Below are 21817 nucleotides of genomic sequence, written 5' to 3'. Positions count from 1 at the left end.
TGACGAAGACTATGAACACGCTAAGACTGCATGGAATAAATTAGGATGTAATACAATGGGTGATTATCATGATCAATATTTGTTGGCTGATGTTTGTTTACTTGCAGATATATTTGAGAATTACAGAAGAACATGTATGAAGCACTACAATCTAGATCCTTCACATTACATATCTGCACCAGGCATGAGCTGGGATGCATTTCTTAGATTTACAGGAGTAAAGATTGACTTGCTATCAGATCTACCTACACTTCAGATGATTGAAAATGGACTACGTGGAGGAATCAGTATGGCTTCACACAATTACTGCAAAGCCAACAACAAATACTTGGACGACTTTGATCCTATGAAACCTTCTAATTACATCATGTATCTAGATGCAAACAATTTGTATGGTTGGGCAATGTGTCAGACGCTTCCACTTCGAAACTTTAAGATCTATTCAGGACCATTTTCACAATGTGTTGTGCTGACAATATTAAAAGCAGGCCCAGACAGTCGAAAGGGATGGATACTAGAAGTTGACTTAGACTATCCACTATCACTTCATGATCTACATAATGATTATCCTTTAGCGGCTGAGAGGTTAAAAGTAAACCCAAGAGAACCTCCAAAGCTGGTGCCCAATCTGTTTCACAAAAAGAAGTATGTGTGTCACTACAGACTGTTACAGTTTTACATTAGACATGGATTAATTTTGAAGGCTGTTCATCGTATAATTTTATTTGATCAAGAACAGTTTATGAAACCTTACATCATGAAAAACACAGAACTGAGAACCAAAGCCGCTGATGCATCAGAGAAAGACTTTTTTAAACTGATGAACAACAGTTGCTTTGGTAAGACAATGGAAAACCCACACAAGAGAAAGGATGTTAGACTTGTTACAAGAGAAAATGAGGCCATCAAGCTGACATCCAAACCACAGTATCAAAACTTTAAATACTTTCATGAACAGCTGTATGGTATCTTAATGAAAAAACTTGTAGTCAAGCTTGACAAACCAGTATTCATAGGCTTTACTGTGCTAGAGTTGTCAAAACTGTTGATGCTTGAGTTTTTGTATGATTATTTGAAACCAAGATATCCCAAATCGAGAGTACTTTACACAGACACAGATTCATTCTTACTTGACATTCCAGCGGATGACATTTACAAAGATCTAGAAGCTGAAAGTCCTGCAGTAAAAGGAAAAGATTCTTTTTATGACACTTGCGACTACCCTAAAGAATCACCATTGCACTCAAATGTTAACAAGAAGGTTATTGGAAAGATGAAAGATGAAATGAATGGGAAGATAATTAAGGAGTATGTTGGATTGCGTGCAAAGATGTACAGTGTTGCAAGTGAGAAAGGGGTGGTTAAAAAAGCAAAGGGTGTAAGCAAACAGGTTGTAAAGTCGAGCATATCGCATGATAACTACAAGGAAGCACTGTTTCAGAAGCGAGTGTTTTACCATGACAACCCTAAGATCAGTTCCGCGCTTCATCAGATCAACACAACTATTGTAAACAAGAAATCTTTAGATGCTAATGACACAAAGCGCGTTTATTCATCACCAGAATATTCTTATGCAATTGGCCACTGGAGAACAAACGCAAATAGTCTGAGTGTGTAATAAGAATTTTTGTCAATCGGGAAAACCCGCTATGACAGCTTTGTTTTGACTGCAGCGGGGGAGAGGAAGTTGCTTGCGTTTGGGAAGTGTTTGTGAAAGGGGAGTACTAGGCTTTGTTGAGTTTCAAAGCAGCCACCAAGTACACTTATCAAAAGCTTGAATAAAATAAACAAGTCAATTGAATAAGTTAACACTCGGCGGCCGCCCGAAGGCAGCCTTTGAAGCGAAGTGAAGCGTAGTGAAGCGTAGTGAAGCGAAGCGTTGAAACAGAGTGAAGCAAAAACAATAACACAGCTGAAGCAGGGTGTTGAAGCAGGATGATTAAGAAGACAGCCAAAGCAGGGCAGGCGCAGCAAACCGTACATGCATGATCGTTACTATATTTAGAATCACGTCATTACTATTTTTGAAACCGTACATGCATGATCGTTACTATATTTAGAATCACGTCATTACTATTTTTGAAACCGTACATGCATGATCGTTACTATATTTAGAATCACGTCATTACTATTTTTGAAACCGTACATGCATGATCGTTACTATATTTAAACACTTGTCTAACAGTGCAGGTGCAGTGTGATACTTCTGTTGTTGCGCACAAACAAGCACTGTAAGTCTAAGACTGGGACTGTTGGAGCTCTGATGTGACAGGAATATGCGGCGTTTCTGACCAGTACTCTCTGTACTCTTCGATCTGGAGCATCTCTTCGATTTGTTTAAGTTTGCCCATGATAAAACTGATTGGCAAACCAACAGTGGTAAATCGCGGAAATGCATAAAGCGATCTAGCAACGGCGCGTAGTCTACGCGCATGAACATCGGAATAGCCAGTTTTTGCTTTCAACCAGTCAGCCCACGTTTCTTTCATTCTCCCTTCTTTTCTTTGCTTCTCCTGCCATTGTTTGCACATAATCAAAAACTGTCCAAACTGAATGTAAATTAAGATTTGTTGTGCGTCCTGTCTTTTGAGATTTCTCATCCCTTTTTGCAGTCTTTCCACAATATCTTTTTCATTTTCTGCTTGAGCAAAATAAGCATTTGTGAAAGCTTCTGTGGATATAGCATGGCTAACATCTGCTTGGTTTGAAACGAGATAGTGATGTAAATCACTTGGCGTTGTTGGTTCTACTCTCTTTTTCTTTCCGTCTTTTTCTTTGAACAAATCTTCTATCTTCCTTTTTGGTTTTTTGGGTAGTCTCATTAATCCTTCTGTTTTAGCCTTAACTGCTATTAAGGCCATCTGCTCAAAATATTTTCTATTCTCTTCTAGTACATGCTGTTCTTCTTCTGTCCAAAATTCTGATGGTGTTGGCGCTGGTAGTGGGACATTACAAGCTTGTTCCATGTCAGGTAGAATTAAAGTTGTTGGCCGCCTAGAATAATCTAACAATTCTTGATGTCCTGAGCTAACCCTATAGATTCTTGAGACAGGCAAAACACTTTTCTCACAGAAAACACGTCTTCACACCACCACAGCACCAGGAAAAATGACAAACACACGCTGGCTCTTTGGAGAGCGTCTAAAAATAAAGTGGCTTAACCAGGTTGCAGGCCTGGCAAACACACGCTGGCTGTTTGGAGAGCGTCTAAAAATAAAGTGGCTTAACCAGGTTCTGGGTTACTGATTCCGACAGACCCGGCATTGGTTCAAAACAACCTTACTTTACTGTATTTTTTTTGTATGGATTTATGCAGTATTTTTCTGATTTTGTCGCATGTTTCATTTTAGTAAAAGTTTAGTCCAGAAGCCTATTTTGCGTTAATATTTAGGGTCTGTCGGAATCGGTGAGCCAGAACGTACATTCTCCCTTTCTCTAGCCACCAAGCTGAAATGCAATACCGAACCCCGGGCTTCGTCGAAGATTACTTGACCAAAATTTCAACCAATTTGGTTGAAAAATGAGGGCGTGACAGTGCCGCCTCAACTTTCACGAAAAGCCGGATATGACGTCATCAAAGACATTTATCAAAAAAATGAAAAAAACGTATGGGGATTTCATACCCAGGAACTCTCATGTCAAATTTCATAAAGATCGGTCCAGTAGTTTAGTCTGAATCGCTCTACACACACACACACACACAGACACACGCACATACACCACGACCCTCGTCTCGATTCCCCCCTCTACGTTAAAACATTTAGTCAAAACTTGACTAAATGTAAAAAGCCAGAACATGCCACTTTATAGGTAGGGCTGACTGGCCAAAACAACTTTACTGAAACACGAGTAGTCCTACATGGAAAATTAAAGCGGGAAGGGCTGGTAGTAAAAGAAATCGTCACACAATCGTGGTTTTTCACTCCTGCTCAGTTATACAATACCCGAGAAAACAGGATAGTGAGAAAAGTGATTAACTGGTTGTAAAACAAAATTACAAAAAAGATATTTTAAAAAACCATCCCACGGGAAATATTTTACAGCGGGTGTGTGAGTAGGATATGCGCGAGCCGTAAACCATTCAATCTGTCGACTCGTCCGGCACCCGAGTGATGATACTGATAAACTTCGTCATAATTCGGCTTACACACGAGGCGAACAGAACGTGAGATAACACAGGCGAGACTGATTTGGAGTAAAGTTACGCCGGACAAACTGATCAAACACAAGGTAAGCTCAGTGCTTGTTGTATATATATATATATTTTTTTTTTACAGTTGAAGGTGTATTTAATAGAATGTGTCGATATGTGTGTCATTGTTATCGCGAAAGCGACTTGTGTTGGTCTTGTGGGCTGGTGATGGTGTGTGTGTGTGTGTGTGCGTGTGTGTGTGTGTGTGTGTGCGTGTGTGTGTGTGTGTGCGTGCGTGTGTGTGTGTGTGTGTGTGTGCGTGTGTGTGTGTGTGTGTGCGCGGTGTGCGTGTGTGTGTGTGTGCGTGCGTGTGTGTGTGTGTGTGTGTGTGTGCGTGCGTGTGTGTGTGTGTGTGCGTGTGTGTGTGTGTGTGTGTGCGTGTGTGTGTGTGTGTGTGTGTGTGCGTGTGCTCGTGTCACTGTGTGTGTGTGTGTGTGTGTGTGTGTGTGTGTGTGTGCGTGTGCTCGTGTCACTGTGTGTGTGTGAGTGTGTATGTGTGTGTATTATAAGAAAGGTTGGATAGGTTCGACCTTGTCAACTATTGCTATACTAGGACTTTCTATTATTCAGTGTCGATTTCAGCTGAGCGAACGTAGGTGTGTGTGTGTGTGTCTGTGTCTGTGTGTGTGTGCGTGCGTGCGTGTGTGTGTGTGTGTCTGTGTGAGGGAGGTCTCTAGTTATTTCCGTATACATGTAGTAGGACTCTCTATCTTTCAGTGTCGTGATTGCACTAGCTATAGCGAGCAAAACAAACAAATTGTATGGCAGTGGCTGCGGGTCAATCTCCTCGACCTTTTCTTTTTACTGTGAATTGAAATTTGCTTGACGCGTGTCAGTGGCTTTTTTTTTTCGTGTACCACTGAGATCAAGTTACGTTGCTGTTTTATGCTGACATTTTAGTTTTATATAGAAACCGTGTTCTTTAGGTGACCCCAAGCTCTGCTTGTTTTTGAAGGCGTCACTGATTCATGGTAGTTAGAAATGCGTGCTTACACAAAGACAAACATAAATATAGACGGAAGAAGGGATGGGCATCATTCTGGTGAATAGACAGACCAGACAGTTGAACTGACAGACAGGCAGACAGAAACTGAGACAGCCGACAGATAGGCCTACACACTCACACACACACAGACGTACGCACGCACGCATACGGCCGACATACACACACACACACACTGACCACACACACACACATTCATAGAGCGGGCAGAAAGACAAACAGGCAGACAGAAAGACAGAAAAATAGACAGACACACTGACTATAGCTCTTTCAAAATTATGAGTGTGTGTGTGTGTGTGTGTGTGTGTGTGTGTGTGTGTGTGTGTGTGTGTGTGTGTCCCTCCCCCCCTCTCTCTCTCTCTCTCTCTCTCCCACTCTTCAGTACTTTCTATCCGACCGGCCTAGGCGGGTTAAAACTGAGACAGATACATAGCGATGCACATGAATAATGACCCCATCGATAATAAAACCCAGCCTGTCATTGACTCGCGTGGCGAAAATCATGAAGATCATAAATTATTCACCGTAGTAACAAGATAACAATTCGACAAAAATATATGAGTAAGTGAGATTAGGAAAGGGGAATAATCTGATCTATTGCTGGGGTTTGTTTATTCTGTTGGGTGGTTGTGTCAGTGCTGATCTTATTATGCATGCGTTAGTTCACAAACGAGTGTAGCGTGTGTGTTGATTCAGACACTGACAAGGTCAAATACTGCAATTGAGAGCTATATTTTGTCCCGATGCGGCAGGGTAGTTATCTATGGACGGTTGGGTATCAGTGGCGTGATTTTCCTCCTTTTTATCTCGAAAAAGGGGGGGGGGGGTTGTCACAATCCCAGGAAGCTCACGCAATTCAAGTATTACCGGCTTGTTAGCTGTACAGTACAAACTTTAAACGCTTGCACATGCCTAAAGACCAGCGTTTACTAATACAGTTGAACAGTTGAACCTCCCATAACGACCCCTCCAGTAAACAACACCCCCCCCCCCCCCATCCCCTCCGCCTTTGCCGACCGAATCAGTTCAGTCTGGGCACGGATGTACTGAAATGGCTGGCGCGTGCCACTGAGTGTGAAACAGATAGTAACACACTGACTAACTTGACTGAAATACGCAAGCACTAACAGATATTAACGTAAATCCAAACACAATCCTTTTCTCTGTCCCAACACTGTTTCTGACAAAGGCAAACCAACCGGCGGAAGATGCACATTTATTTCCCTGTAGCCTACAAACCACAAATAAACTAAATCTTTCACATCTGGCACGATGAAGTTCAGTCACCTATCCGGTTACGATCGAATCAGTGAAGCTTTTTTTTAAGATGGAGCAGATTTTGTTATCTAGCAGGAGATCTAGTTACACACACACACACACACACACACACACACACACACACACACACACACACACACACACACACACACACACACACACTGACAACCTTCTCGATATTCAGACCTCTGGAATACATTTTGTCAAATATTTACTGACAGAATGTTCAAGGAAATAATCATACTCTTGCATGATCATTCTTTTGGCATTAGTCACAGCTCAGAAACCGGACACTGGTTTATCTTTTTCGCTTTGAACAAAGAGCTGTGCCTCTAATAACGACTTGAAAGACCTATGCACATCACACACACACACACACACACACACACACACACACATGCACACACACACACACACACACACACACACACACACACACACACACACACACACACACACACACACACTCTTTATTGCCGGAACGTTTTGTGCCAATTACGTCAATGAATGAAATCATTTGTGTGTGTGTGCGTGTGTGTGTTGTGTGTGTGTGTGTGTGTGTGTGTGTGTGTGTATCTGGTGTGTATCCGGCGTGTGTGTGTGTGTATGTGTGCGTGCGCGAGATGTGTGCGTGTAAGAAGATAATGCTTTACAGCATGTACTTCTATATCTAGCTAACAATAACCTCACTCATGGATCAATCAGAAATTAATCACTCAATTATTGAATTCGTTGCCAACGACACTTTACTAGACTTGGCGAATCACAAAACAAGAGATAAATACAGGAAGACATTGATGTTTCTTTAATGGTCAGTGTTTTGTAGTCGGTCAGTTGTTAGATAATAGAGTAATATTAATTAAGGGGTGTCGAGTTTTAGTGACACCGTTAATTAAGCATACGTTTATTCAATTCTTGTGTGACCAATCATCCCAGGCCTGTCCTGGCTTTTCCTTTGAATGGTCCGGAGCATCCTTCCACGCAAACACTTACCAAAATTCAACAGCCTGGCTGCATTCAGAGTTGGATTTTTTGCTGAACTAATTTCGTGCGTTGACACTGATTTCAATTAAGGCCTAAAAAAAAAAATAGGTGTGGTTACGGTAACCCGACCTACCCTATTTTAAGGGGCCGACCCTATAACTTTTTATTACATTTGTCAAAAAAACAAAAAACGAGTGCAGAAAACGCAATGAAAGCGAAATCGCCCGAGTCGCACACTTATTTCCCTGTCAAGTAGGTTTAATTTGTCCACATTAGAAAAAAAAGTTAAAAAAAAAAGAAAAAGTGATTGCCTACCTTCCTACCCTATTGTTTTTGGCTATGTTACCGTAACCACACCTTTTTTTTTTGGGGGGGGGGGGGGCTAAGAAATTAATTCAGCGAAAAGCAACAAATCATTATTTGCACAGAAAGTAACCATGCAGGCCGTTTAATGTGTGTGTGTATTCAAGATGAGGGATGTTCTTATTCCAGATAAACAGCATGGATACATCTGTGGAGGCTGAAATAAGGAGGTATTTACTTTAAACTGTTTTTTTCTCTGTCCTTATTCCTTCAAAACAGGAGCCAGCAAGACTCTGGCAGTGACAGCCGGAGCCAATGGACGCTCCGGATCGAGTCAACCAATGGCTTCACTCGTCACAAACAACACATCGGACGAACCAGCCTGAGTTTTTCGCGAACAACCAATCGCACGATGTCTTCCACTTTCACGACAAACTGTCGCACGAAACTGTCACCATAAACAACCAATCAGGAAAGATGTACAACAGGACGGTTCTGTGGCAGCTGAATAATGAAATGTCGATGACACTTCTTCCAGCAGTTATCTACCTTGTGATTCTCATGCTCGTTGGCGCAGTGGGTAACTTTCTTGTCGTCTACATCTTTGGCTGGAAGCTGAAAGGCTCCACCCAGAACTGTCTGTTCATGTGGCTGGGCGTGTTTGACATCATCAGTTGCGTCATCGGAATGCCGTCAGAAATCGTCGACATCAGTCATTATTACCTGTACGAGAATGCTGTAGCGTGCAAGGTAATGGTGAAAAAGATAATTTTGTTGGATAACGATTGTGGTTGTGGAGATGATTAACTGACAGTAGAAAAAAATAATGGGAAGAACTACACTACTGATCAGATATGCTAAAAGAAAGTACGTGACATAGCCTATATGTCGGTAAACCCAAAAACAAAGACTGCCAACGTTCCAAAATTCAGAATCAAAATACAAGAAACTTAGGTTGTTCAGTGGAACGTTTGTTATTGACAAAACAATACATTCAAAGATATTTCGACCCAACGGTCTTTTAAGTGAACAGACAAACAAATATTCACACAAAACTTATCTTCCTGGCGAGTGGGCGAAAACTGATTCTATCAAGATAAGTTTTGTGTGAATATTTGTTTGTCTGTTCACTTAAAAGGCCGTTGGGTCGAAATATTTGTGAATGTATTGTTTTGTCAATAACAAACGTTCCAACAACCTACCTTTCTTGGTTTTTTTAATTCTTTATGTCGGCAGTGATGATGATGATGATGATGATGATGATGATGATGATGATGATGATGATGATGATGATAATGTTGATAATGTTGCTGCTGCTGCTGCTGCTGCTGCTGCTGATGATGATGATGATGATGATGATGATGATGATGATGATGACGAGAAGGGGGAGGAGGATAATTTCTCATTCCACCCCACCCCTTACTTTAAACAGTCCAGTGGAACCCCCAAAGCACGGTGCATTTGCAGCAGAACTTATAAAACACTGTGTTGCATTTTTTCACGAAATAATAAAAATTCTAAGTCCTTCTACAAGTATATTTATCCAGTGCAAAATATATGTAACCAAAACTCCAGTAGTTTTATCAGTCGTGAGAGTTTCATGCTAGTGTCACTGCCAGCTTAGCATATATATATACAGCCTGTTCCAAAAGAAACGCAACCAACCTGTTTGCAAAATCAAAGTGCAAAATTTATTTAGCAAATAATATTTCATGAAGTTACATACGTGACGACATAGGGACAACTCAAGTTTCAACTGAGCTGGCAATACAGTAGAAAATAGCTGGTGGAGGACACATCCGTTATTAAACGCAGAAAAGACAGCTGCGTCAGAAAAGGGACATAAATTGTGCTTCAATTGTCATTGTTTTCCACTTTTATTGTTAAACCTGTTTTGTTCCACATGTTGTGATTTGGAAAATAATGTACCAAAAATGAAATATGTAACTTCATGAAATATCATTTGCAAAAGAAACGCTGGTGGAGGACACATCCGTTATCAAACGCAGAAAAGACAGCTGCGTCAGAAAAGGGGCATAAATTGTGCTTCAATTGTCATTGTTTTCCACTTTTATTGTTAAACCTGTTTTGTTCCACATGTTGTGATTTGGAAATGTACCAAAAATGAAATATGTAACTTCATGAAATATTATTTGCGAAATAAATTTTGCACTTTGATTTTGGAAACAGGTTGGTTGCGTTTCTTTTGGAACAGGCTGTATATGATATCTTTTGAGAATAATTGATGGCATTGCGTTATTTCAGGTGATGCGTTTTCTCTTGACCGTGCCACCAATCGCCTCCGCCAACCTACTGGTCGTCATTGCCATAGACAGGTAAGCGTACCAGGCTATACCAGTCGACAATTCTTCTTAGATTAAAGGGTGTCATAACCGTGCAATGAAGATCTGTAGTGGCTTGTTGTGAGACAAGTAATTTTGTCAATCAGCTCGTTATGAATGAAACATTTTTGACAATGATGGCAAAACATAAGACATAAGAAGTATAACAACCACGCGCAATATACATGAATGTTGCTTTGTTTGCAACAACTACAAAAGTCACACTTTCAGCACAGACAGGGTACAATGTATCTAAGTCAGTGATTATAGAAGGAGGCCATTTGGACTAAACCTGAAACAGGTTTTAAGGAAATATCAGAAGTTGTGGAAGAAACAATTGAAAGTCAGCAGAGACTTTCTACTGAGATTTGTTAAAATCTCTTAGCAGAGCAAAGGAGAGAGAGAGAGAGAGAAAAAAAGAAAAAAAGATTCTGTTTTGGTTCAAATCTACACCACTTGACCGGGATCTGTGGAAATTGGCAGGCCAAGGTCCTTAATTCTTACGCGCACGTGTACCCCCCGCGGGTTAGGGGGAGTCCCATATTGGTTGGGACGAAAAAGAATTTACCCGATGCTCCCCAGCATGTCGTAAGAGGCGACTAACGGATTCTGTTTCTCCTTTTATCCTTGTTAAGTGTTTTTTGTATAGAATATAGTCAATTTTTGTAAAGATTTTAGTCAAGCAGTATGTAAGAAATGTTAAAGGCACAGTGCAGCTCACAGCCTTCGTTTTGCGTTTTTGTTGCAGCTGAGTGCATTTACAGTTCAAAAATCCTCCTCTGGTAGTAAAACAAACCCAAAACTACCCAACGACGACATCTGTGAAGCTCGACAGTTTCTTGTTCACGCGAGTGCATAAATTAACCTAGTTATTACGTGGTGTTTGGTCGGAGTTCGATTCAACTGAGTGATTCCGGCCTCCATTTTGTTTTACACAAACTCATGATGACGTCTGACATAGTTTGCTAGTGACGTGTCTTTTTGTGCATGATGTGGTGATCTACCTGATCTAAATTTAGATCCGAAAATAGGCCAGGACCAGCCGGGTCCGAGTACGAAATTAATTCGTAAAACAATCGCAGTTCTTGACTCTTTGGGTGCAAGTCAATGAAACTTGGTAGTTCTTCTAACGGATAGCTGCCTGAGGTATGACTAAAAGCCCCAGGGGCTCCGTGACCTGGATTTGACAAGTTCAGTACCTTTAAGTCCTTTGTACTGGAAACTTGCATTCTCCCAGTAAGGTCATAATTATATTGTACTACGTTGCAAGCCCCTGGAGCAAATTTTTGATTAGTGCTTTTGTGAACAAGAAACAATTGACAAGTGGCTCTATCCCATCACCCCCCTTCCCTCCGTCGCGATATAACCTTGAACGGTTGAAAACGACGTTAAACACCAAATAAAGTAAAGTAAAGTTATGCGCACGTGTAGACATATAGCCATGTCTCTATTGAGTGCAGTGTTGTTATTGTGTGTATGTGTTTTCAACTAGACTACCTGTTCCCTTTGTGTATTTTTACGATGATATAATTGTTGTCGTTAACACCATAGTACCATATCTAAGTTTTTTTGTTTTTTTCCCCTGTTCTCTTTTTAAACTTGTCTACTCTCTTTGAAATCTTTGAATCTTTTTTCATTATCTACAACTGCATTTCTTTCCTTTGTCTTGATTTTTCCCCTTTGTTTGTTTGCTTAACGCCCAGCCGACCACGAAGGGCCATATCAGGGCGGTGCTGCTCTGACATATAACGTGCGCCACACACAAGACACAAGTCGCAGCACAGGCTTCACGTCTCACCCAGTCACATTATTCTGACACCGGACCAACCAGTCCTAGCACTAACCCCATAATGCCAGACGCCAGGCGGAGCAGCCACTAGATTGCCAATTTGAAAGTCTTAGGTATGACCCGGCCGGGGTTCGAACCCACGACCTCCCGATCACGGGACGGACGCCTTACCATAGGCCAACCGTGTCGGTTTCCCCTTTGTTCATGTTGTCCATTACACCTTATCATGGCTGTTCTTCAACTGTTCCAGGTACCGACGAGTGTGCAAACCGCTTCACGTTCAGATGGAGGTCTTCCACGCCAGGATAGGAGTCGGAGTGTCTGCACTGGTCGCAGTGGTGGTGGCCGGACCAGCCATCAGCATTTACGGTAATCGAACCGTCAAGACCCCAGTACCAGGGCTAGATGGCTGCGACTGCTCCGTTCAGGACAAGTACCAGGGTAGACTCTACCCCTTGCTGTACGAGATTGTGTTCGGAGCTTCCTTTGTGGTCTACACCGTGGTTCTGTCTGTGCTGTATTGTAGAGTGGGGATGGAGATTCGAAGACACAAAAGATACATGGCCAGACATTCCATCACATACAGCGGCATCGCGCTCTCAACTCTGATCGCCACTTCCGAAGTAGACGACAGCTCCGTGACGGAGAGTCCCGACAATGCCCGAAAAGAATCCCGGGGTTTGCAGTCGGAAGCGGCTCTCGTGAAGAACGACTCCGCCCCGGCGGCGATGGCGGACGTTTCCGAAAGCACCCCAAACACCGCACCTGGTGGCCGAAACCAGCAGTCGGAATCTCTGACAAAGAACAACTCTTCAGCAGGGAAGATGTCACGGAGTCTACAGTCCGAGCCGCTCCTCTCCAAGAAAAACGGTACTACTGCATCTTCGGCGGATTCCGGTGACACTCGTAAGACTCCCCGAAGTAAACAGTCGGAGATGTCCGTGAAGATTCGGAAGTCGTTACGAGCGAGTAAGCTGGCGGTGCTGGCCGTGGCGGTGACGGTGGTGTTTGTGGTGTCTTACCTGCCTCACCTCTGCCTCATCATCACGAGAACCGTCGTGGAGGACCTCCGCGATCACAAGGTGAGCACCGCCACGCTGGTCTCCTACAACATCTTCCTGAGGTCATTCTTCATCAATTCTGTGGCCAACGTGTTCGTCTACAGCGTTATGAACACCGAGTTCAAGCTGCAGTGTAGACAGTTGTGCGCTTGTGTGAAGCGTCAAAGACGTGTTCCAGTTCTCGTGTAGAACGCTTTGACTACAGCGCTATCCACATGAGACTGCAGTGTAGACAGTTGTACGCTTGTGTGAACGGGTCAAAGACGTGTTCCGGTTCTCGTGTACAGCGCTAACCAGGCTGCAGTGTCGTAGACAGCTCTGTGTTTGTTTGAAGCGTCAAAGACGTGTTCCAGTTCCGTCAGTTGTAGAACACTTTGCCTACAGCGCTATCCAGGCTGCAGTGTAGATAGCTCTGTGTTAGTGTGAAACGTCAAAGACGTGTTCCAGTTCTCGCGTAGAACACTTTGCCTACAGTACTATCCAGGCTGCAGTGTAGACAGTTGTTCGCTTGTGTGAAACGTCAAAGACGTGTTCCAGTTTTCGTGTAGAACACTTTGCCTACAGATCCAGGCTGCAGTGTAGACAGTTATTTGCTTGTGTGAAACGTCAACGACGTGTTCCAGTTCGCGTGTAGAACACTTTGCCTACCGCGCTATCCAGTCTGCAGTGTAGACAGTTGTGTGTTGAAGTTGTGTGAAACGTCAAAGACGTGTTTCAGTTCCCGTGTAGAACACTTTACCTACAGCGCCATCCAGACTGTAGTGTATATTCAGCTCTATATCTAGCTTGTGTGAAACGTCAAAGACGTGTTCCAGTTCTCGTCAGTGTAGAACACTTTGCCTACAGCGCTATCCAGACTGCAGTGTAGACAGTTGTGCGTTTGTATGAAACGTCAAAGACGTGTTCCAGTTCCCGTGTAGAACATTTTGCCAACAGCTCTATTCAGGCTGAAGTGTATAGACAGCTCTATGCCTCTAGCTTGTGTGAGGCGTTCTAGAAGTGTTCCAGTTTCAGCGTAGAACATCTTTTCAGGCAGCTCTGTGTTTGAGTGAGGTGTCAAAGAAGCGTTCTAGCTTTATTGTAGTCGCCTCTACAGTGCAATGTATTTTGACTCTGGGCTGCAATTTGGACAGCTCTCCGGTTGCGTGAAGCGCCAAAGAAGCTTTTCAGTTTCAGTGTAGTCTGAAAGCCTTGTCTACAGACAGCTCTGTGAAACAGTGTGGCCGGGAGCGTCGGAGAAGTGTTCCTGTTTCAGTGTAGTCTACAGTGCCGTGAATATTGAGTTTGGTTTGCGGTACAGTCTGCGTTTGTGTGAATCGCCGACAAGTGTTCCAGTTTCAGTGTAAAACGCCTCAGCTTGTCTACAAGGCATGTGCGTTTCAGTGTGTGGATTCACTGCAAAACACCTTGTCTATGTACAATGCAGTGCTGAACACCGATTTTAACCTGCAATGTAGAAAGCTCTATGTTTGTGCAAAGCGTCCTAGAAGTGTTCCAGTTACAATGTAGAGTGCCTCATAGATCTACAATGCCATCAGTTGGGCTGCAACGCTTAGTGTACAATGACAGGAGACTGCAGGATATACAGCTCTGCGGTTGTGTAAATAAAACGATCACGGGAAGTTTTACCGTTCCAGTTTTATGAATTCGAAGCCTCCAAAAAAAGGTCGACTTACAATGTAAAGCACCTTCACTGACGTTCGGTTCCACTGAGTCAAGAACGCCATCAGATTTCATTACCCCTGCCGCATAGATCGGCCGAGGACTTTTTTTTTGGCAATAGGTCACAAGATCAGTTCAGGTAGATAGCAATGGGTCTTTTAAGGAATCAATAGGTACAAACTTTTTCTGGCGAAAAAAAACACGAGCCCTCCCCCCCCCCCCCCCCCCGACCTGAATTTAGGAAATTGAAAGGGGTATGTTTGGTCTCTCCTTTAGACAAAAAAAAAGTACATTTGCTGGGTGAGAGGGGGCTTCGGGATCTCAACGAACACTTATAATACAGAAAATAAACTTATCTGACAAATGGTCCAGAACTTTCAGAAGCTCGTTCGGAAGACACAAGCGAGACGGAGAATGTTCTTAACACATTGCCACTGCCTTTTGTAGCGGAAGTAGGCTATGCATTTTGTGAGAATTGTTTGTGTCAAATTCGCCAGGCTGGACGTGACCAAATTGATGTGAATAATCTCAAGTCGTATTTTCCTTAAGCGTATGTATGTATACATGTATGTATGTATGTATGTGTGTGTCACTGGTGTGTGTGTGTGTGTGTGTGTGTGTGTGTGTGTGACCATTGCAGAATCTAGTTTATATTGTAACCTTTTCAGTGGCAGCCTTCTGTTCGTGTGAAGCACCCTTCACAGATTTTTGTGAGATTATTTCATTCTTCTTCTTCTTGTCGTTCGCCTATAGATTATTTCATTGAATTCCTTGGTAATGCATTGTGTTCCTGAATGATATCCAAGACTGTTGATTCTGCTGTGTGTGTGTTATGTGTGTGTGTGTGTGTGTGTGTGTGTGTGTGTGTGTGTTATGTGTGTGTGTGTCAGTCAGTGTGTGTGTGTGTGTGTGTGTCAGTGTGTAGGTGTTGCTAAAGTATCCCACAGTAAAGGTCAGTGACCACTCTGGATTCTTGCCCAGTCACCTTGAACGTAGCTACAACATTGAAGAAATTATTCAACATCAGTTGACGCTGTTCAGTGTATTCTGTGCACAGGCTTTTACAGTGCTTCATGTGGTGTCTGAACAAGGACATATGACAGATTGTTGACGTCAAAGATGTTTCCGAGGAGGTAATCCAACATCGCTATAATTGTCGCTAAAATCGATCGTTCAAGGGCTCGTCAGTGGCCGGTTCCAGAAACTGACTAGGTCCCGCATGTCTGTTGCAAAGCAAAAGCACAGGTACCTGAAATGTGTAGAATGACATTAATTTTGTTTTCAAACAAAACATTGTTGTGATTCTTTCATGGGGTTGTAAAACTAAAATTGAAAGATGCTCGTCGGAGTACACGTGGATAACTTTGATGCAATAAAAAAAAGTATTTTGTGCGTTTCAGGTGCCTGTGGTGAAAGTATCAGAAGTCGTTTCCATGACGACTGCTTTCCATTTCCATCCTAGCCATCCCCGTACTCTTTTGGACAGACAATTCTTTGCGCATCTTTTTCGTCAGTGTGGCTGATTTAAAGATCTATACCCCGTGTAAATGTAGTCAGAATTTCGTGTAGAACTGGCGTGCGTGCGTGTGTGGACGTGTGTTTGTTTAAGTGTGTTCTTTTCTTTCTTTATTTGGTGTTTAACGTCGTTTTCAACCACGAAGGTAAAATCGCGACGGGGAAAGGGGGGAGATGGGATAGAGCCACTTGTCAATTGTTTCTTGTTCACAAAAGCACTAATCAAAAATTTGCTCCAGGGCCGGACTTGCAACGTAGTACAATGTATTACCTTACTGGGAGAATGCAAGTTTCCAGTACAAAGGACTTAACATTTCTTACATACTGCTTGACTAAAATCTTTACAAAAATTGACTATATTCTATACAAGAAACACTTAACAAGGGTAAAATGAGAAACAGAATCCGTTAGTCGCCTCTTATGACATGCTGGGGAGCATCGGGTAAATTCTTCCCCCTAACCCGCGGGTTTTTTTTAGTGTGTGTGACAGAAGCTTGTAACGTATCAAATCGCCGATCGATCAAAGAAGGGGAAGCGCCACGAATATTTGGCACTTTTTGTTTCATGCTCATCACCACCCTGTTTTCTTGCGAAGACGTTTTATTTTGTGCTTGGTAGTTGTTCTCTCTTAAAGTGAACCGTTGGGCCTAATTAGCTTTGCTAGATATTGTACAAAAATTAAATACAGGAAATTTGACAACTGGTCAATATTCAGAGCCTGGGCACCTAATATGGACCAGTGAAGAGGCCATCACGAATCATTTAAAAAAATAAAAAAAAAGCCCAATTCACTTCAAAATAGAACCACACGCAGAAGCCACGAAACTTGACTGTTAGTTTTTTGTCACCTTTTAAAAAGCCTAACAGTTTTGTGGTTTCTGCGTCCGCAACTGACACCTGTAAGTTATCCAGAGAGGGTAAGTAGGGCAAATGAAGCTGTCGTGAGCGCTCTATCAAACCAGGTTTGTCAGAACAAGAGGTGGTCCATTTTAAGAGGTGGTCTATTTTGGAGCTCCTTTCCTCTATCCTATTACTTTATCCTTACTTTTGTATTACCACTGAATATAATAATAATACTATTACAGTAAGGATAGAGGACTAGGACACTTGACTTCGATCGATCAGCACTTTGATACAAGCTCTCGAGGTGTGGGTGTGTGTACATGTGCGCTCGCGAATGTAAGGGAAGCAATTTGCATCTGAACAGATGAGAACTGTTGTGATTACTTCCCTTCGAGGTTTTTCCATTATCATCGAAACTGGTCAGAACGCAAACAGTGCGCGGTGAGCTGCAACACTTCTTATTTTCATGTCGTTTCTCTTCTCTCGGGAAATGTGCCCTTCTGGTTAGGTTTTGACATTCTCTCACACACACACACACACACACACACACACACACACACACACACACACACACACACCACCATTACACAAAAAAAACCACCAAAAACACCAGCTTCTTACAATGTATCTACAAAATTTATTCACACTTGTTCAAAACGACAACACACTTTTACAACTAAATCCCCCCCTTTGAAACGCGTGGCTCAGAACCAGGCTGTGGCCGTGCACCTGAAATCCCCCTCTCCCCACAGTTCTCAGACACTGAATCAGAATCCCTTCTCCTTTTAGCGTCTGTTCGTAAATCAACGGCATCCGCGGAGGCCCTTTTCTTGTCTCCATCACAAGGAGTGTTCACACTCATGTGATGGGCGGTGGGCGCTGCTGGTGCAGGTAAAGGTGGATTTGGAACTGGACCTGCTGAAGAAGAGTTCTGAATGCTGGACTGTATGTTGGGTTGTGACTGGTTTCTCAGGGTGTCCAAATGCTGACGCCATCCCTGGACTGCCTCTGTGCTGAACTTGCCTGAAAACATAATGTCAATATTATAGCACAAGATCAAGTATGCACGAAAAGACTTCATAAAACAAACGAAATAGATACTGTAATCCTCGACAGAGTTCAGTGGATTACAGAAACACACAAATATCCAGCACGCACAACAACAACAAAAAGCGGCAGAATAATGGATTGTGGTTGCTAAACGGATGAAGAAGATAAAACAAAAGAAAAAATACACAATGCTAAGCAAAGCAAAGTTTTGACAAATAAGGAGAACGAATGTTAGGAGAACAGTGGAACTCCCTTTTTAGACCTCCACAAATATGATAAAATCAGGCCTTCGAGTCTTCAAAAAAGAGAGAGAGAGAGAAAGAGAGAGAGAGAGAGAGAGAGGAGAGAGAGAGAGAGAGAGAGAGAGAGAGAGAGAGAGAGAGAGAGAGAGAGAGAGAGAAAGACAGAGAGAGAGAGAGAGAGAGAAAGAGAGAGAGCAGCGCCGAAAGTCCACACAAAGGGGCACTGGCCTTTGGCTAGTACTTCTCATAATTTACTAGCCACAGAGCAAATTTTACTCGCCAAACCAACCATTTGTTTCAGCAACTTTACTTGCCTTTGGCGAGTCGCCATTTACAGATTTCTACTCGCCATGGCAAGTAAAATACTTGCCACTTTCAGGCCTGGAGAGAGAGAGAGAGAGAGAGAGAGAGAGAGAGAGAGAGAGAGAGAGAGCCAAGGAAGCTTAGAACAGTGGTGTCTGCAATGATCCTTGGTATAGCTTATAATTATGAGAAACGCTGGTACTTGAATGTTCCCCTTTACTTCAAAAACTGTGCATTTTTTGTTCTGTATATTTTCTCAAAATGGATTTAAAGGCAATCAGACCACAAAACTATGCATTTTTTGTTTTGTATTTTTCTCAAAATGGATTTAAAGGCAATCTGACCACTATGATTTTGCGAGTGAAATCATTTTTGTACCTTGGATGCGAAATATTTTACACTAAAGTGACACTCCTCAGCAAGGCCTCGATCAAAGCCAGCTATCTCTCTTTTTACATTTAGTCAAGATTTGACTAAATGTTTTAACATAGAGGGGGAATCGAGACAAGGGTCGTGGTGTATGTGTGTCTGTGTGTAGAGCGATTCAGAGTAAACTACCGGACCGATCTTTATGAAATTTTACATGAGTGTTCCTGGGTATGATATCCCCAGAAATTTTTTTCATTTTTTGGATAAATGTCTTTGATGACGTCATATCCGGCTTTTTGTAAAAGTTGAGGCGGCACTGTCACACCCTCATTTTTCAATCAAATTGATTGACATTTTGGCCAAGCAATCTTCGACGAAGGCCAGACTTTGGTATTGCATTTCAGCTTGGAGGCTTAAAAATTAATTTATGACTTTGGTCATTACAAATCTGAAAATTGTAATTAAAATTATTTGTTTACAAAACGATCCAAAATTACGTTCATTTTATTCTTCATCATGTTCTGATTCCAAAAACATATAAATATGTTATATTCGGATTAAAAACAAGCTCTGAAAATTAAAAATATAAAAATTATGATTAAAATTAAATTTCCGAAATCGATTTAACCTTTAGCACTCCAGATTCCAGCCAGCATTACTTCCCCTGTAGCCACATTATTTGTTTGTAATTGTTTCAAACAATTGTGTGAAAGAATAACACCCACTAACTTTCAACACTTACAACTTCTTTGAAAATGCACTAATAAGCATGAAACGTTGGGGTTGTGATGGGGTTATATTTAACATTAAAATATTTTTGTTTGCATGCATCATTTATTTTCTTTAGCATAAATACAAATACAAAATAAAAAGGGGTTGTGTTGGCTAGTCCGTGGAATTTTGTGAAACTAACCAGTCTATGTCTGGTGAAACTCTTTTGATCAGGTAATCATGTTGACCATCCAACTTCCTGATCCTGGTATCCAAATAAATAATACATTTGTGGACCAGTGCATGTCATGGGACGATTTTTTTAATAGTTCGGTTTGCAACAACAAGCAGAGAAAAGCTTTGATCTCCACTAGGTCCACAGGTTGCCATTTCCGAACACGCAAACATTTTACGTCTTGTCACTGGCTTGGTTTGCGCTGAATTTGAGTCAGTTTCTACGCAGTGTCTCTTCGACAAGCAAGTCAAGCATTTGCTACGCAGTCAGATTATCGGTAATGTTTGCTGGTCCTGTCATTTCACTAAACTGGACCAGCCACTGTTTGTATCCATTTACACTTTCGTAAATTCCGTTTCGTAACCGTCACTGTCACTTGACGAACTGTCATTTTTTTCACTGCGATACACAGTTCATTGCGAAGATCTTCCTCAGTAATTCGTTCCAATTCAGCATACGATTTGTTGTCAAGAAACAACTCAAAAGAAAGTTTCAAACGCATCATCCTCCATCTTGCCTGTCGAACGACTCGAAGAACTAAAGTACTTTATCGATGCAAAAACAAAAGCAGAAAACTTTGACGAAACCGACTCAAATGCAGCGCAGACGACACGACGAGATAACGGAAGGAAATGAGCCTCGCTTTGGCTCAAGTTCCGTTAAAAATACCGTTATTCTCGTATGCAAATACGAACGAGAAGTTGGTCATACAAATAAGCCTTGTGCTGGCGACGCAAATCGCCGCTGGCTGGCAAAGGGGGGGAAATGGCTGGGCGACGAAAATCACCGCTGGCGTGCTAAAGGTTAAAAACAATTTCATCTTATTCCTTGTCGGTTCCTGATTCCAAAAACATAGATATGATATGTTTGGATTAAAAACACGCTCAGAAAGTCAAAACGAAGAGAGGTACAGAAAAGCGTACTATGCAGTACAGCGCAACCACTACCGCGCTAAACAGGCTCATCAATTTCACTGCCTTTTGCACGAGCGGCGGACTACGGTCATTGTGAAAAAATACAGTGCGTTCAGTTTCATTCTGTGAGTTCCACAGCTTCATTAAATGTATTAATTTCGCCTTCTTCTTCTTCTTCTGCGTTTGTGGGCTGAAACTCCCATGTACACTCAAGTGTTTTGCATGAGTGGAATTTTACGTGTATGACCGTTTTTTACCCTGCCATTTTAGGCAGCCATACGCCGTTTTCGGAGGACTTGTTTTTCATTAGCAAATTCCTTTTCATTGTCGATTTCACATGTGCAAACAACGGTTGTCTGCTGAATTTCACGTGGTTCCCCTTTAACCCAGTAGTGCGTGGGGTCTGACAGAGAAAATGTTTTGCTTTGAAATTTATGTTTGTGGAGACCTAATTAATATGCCTTCTCACACAAATTACTTTATTTGAAAACGGGTAATGGTCTGCTTACTGCCCCTGGAGCAAATTTTTGATTAGTGCTTTTGTGAACAAGAAACAATTGACAAGTGGCTCTATCCCATCTCCCCCCCTTCCCTCCGTCGCGATATAACCTTGAATGGTTGAAAACGACGTTAAACACCAAATAAAGAAAGAAAGTCTGCTTACTAAAAACCGATTTATCAAAAAATACAAGCCTCTGAACGAAAGGGTTGGGAAAGAGATAAGAAAACCCAAATACACGAACCAAGGTACATCAAATGATTTTTACCACTACAGCGGTACCTGTGATGCGAGGCCTCTCTGATGAGTGGACAACTCCCATGAAAAGCACTTTCTGGAGGCCCTGTCTATTATCTCTACCAAAATGTACCTGTCATGAAAGGCCACCTGCAATGTAGGGACACTTTTACCTGGTCCCAAGGGTGTCCTTTCATCGCAGGTACCACTGTATTAGCCCAAAGTGTCCCTACAATACAGGTGGCCTTTCATGACAGGTACATTTTGGCTGAGATAAATGACAAA

General features: G+C 42.2%; 2 protein-coding genes across 2 annotated transcripts in view; one reads left to right on the top strand and one right to left on the bottom strand.

Moving 5' to 3' along the window:
• The first annotated feature begins 3897 nt into the window (after positions 1-3897).
• On the top strand, positions 3898-15426 carry LOC138980230 (muscarinic acetylcholine receptor M4-like). The gene is made up of 4 exons (XM_070353072.1): positions 3898-4230; positions 8040-8510; positions 10026-10096; positions 12142-15426. Exons 2-4 carry the CDS (start codon positions 8076-8078, stop codon positions 13139-13141), a joined length of 1506 nt encoding a protein of 501 aa, XP_070209173.1. The 5' UTR covers positions 3898-4230; positions 8040-8075; the 3' UTR covers positions 13142-15426.
• Positions 15427-17589: 2163 nt separating this feature from the next.
• The window catches only part of LOC138980616 (5'-deoxynucleotidase HDDC2-like), a 10848-nt gene continuing 6620 nt past the window's right edge, over positions 17590-21817 (bottom strand). Inside the window, exon 6 of the mRNA XM_070353537.1 lies at positions 17590-17995. Within this exon, the coding sequence (XP_070209638.1) occupies positions 17649-17995 (347 nt within the window). The 3' untranslated portion in view covers positions 17590-17648. The remainder of the gene's footprint in view (positions 17996-21817) is intronic.

Source organism: Littorina saxatilis, linkage group LG11 (assembly GCF_037325665.1).
Source record: "Littorina saxatilis isolate snail1 linkage group LG11, US_GU_Lsax_2.0, whole genome shotgun sequence".
Lineage (NCBI taxonomy): Eukaryota > Metazoa > Mollusca > Gastropoda > Littorinimorpha > Littorinidae > Littorina > Littorina saxatilis.
This window is presented reverse-complemented; position numbering and strand designations above follow the sequence as displayed.

What these genes read in the sequence shown, in the direction of transcription:
- LOC138980230 (XM_070353072.1), top strand. Translation starts at nt 8,076, where the DNA reads ATGGACGCTCCGGATCGAGTCAACCAATGGCTTCACTCGTCACAAACA. An exon ending in AGAATGCTGTAGCGTGCAAG is followed by an intron (nt 8,511 to 10,025) that starts GTAATGGTGAAA and finishes GCGTTATTTCAG; the next exon opens with GTGATGCGTTTTCTCTTGAC. An exon ending in GTCGTCATTGCCATAGACAG is followed by an intron (nt 10,097 to 12,141) that starts GTAAGCGTACCA and finishes CAACTGTTCCAG; the next exon opens with GTACCGACGAGTGTGCAAAC.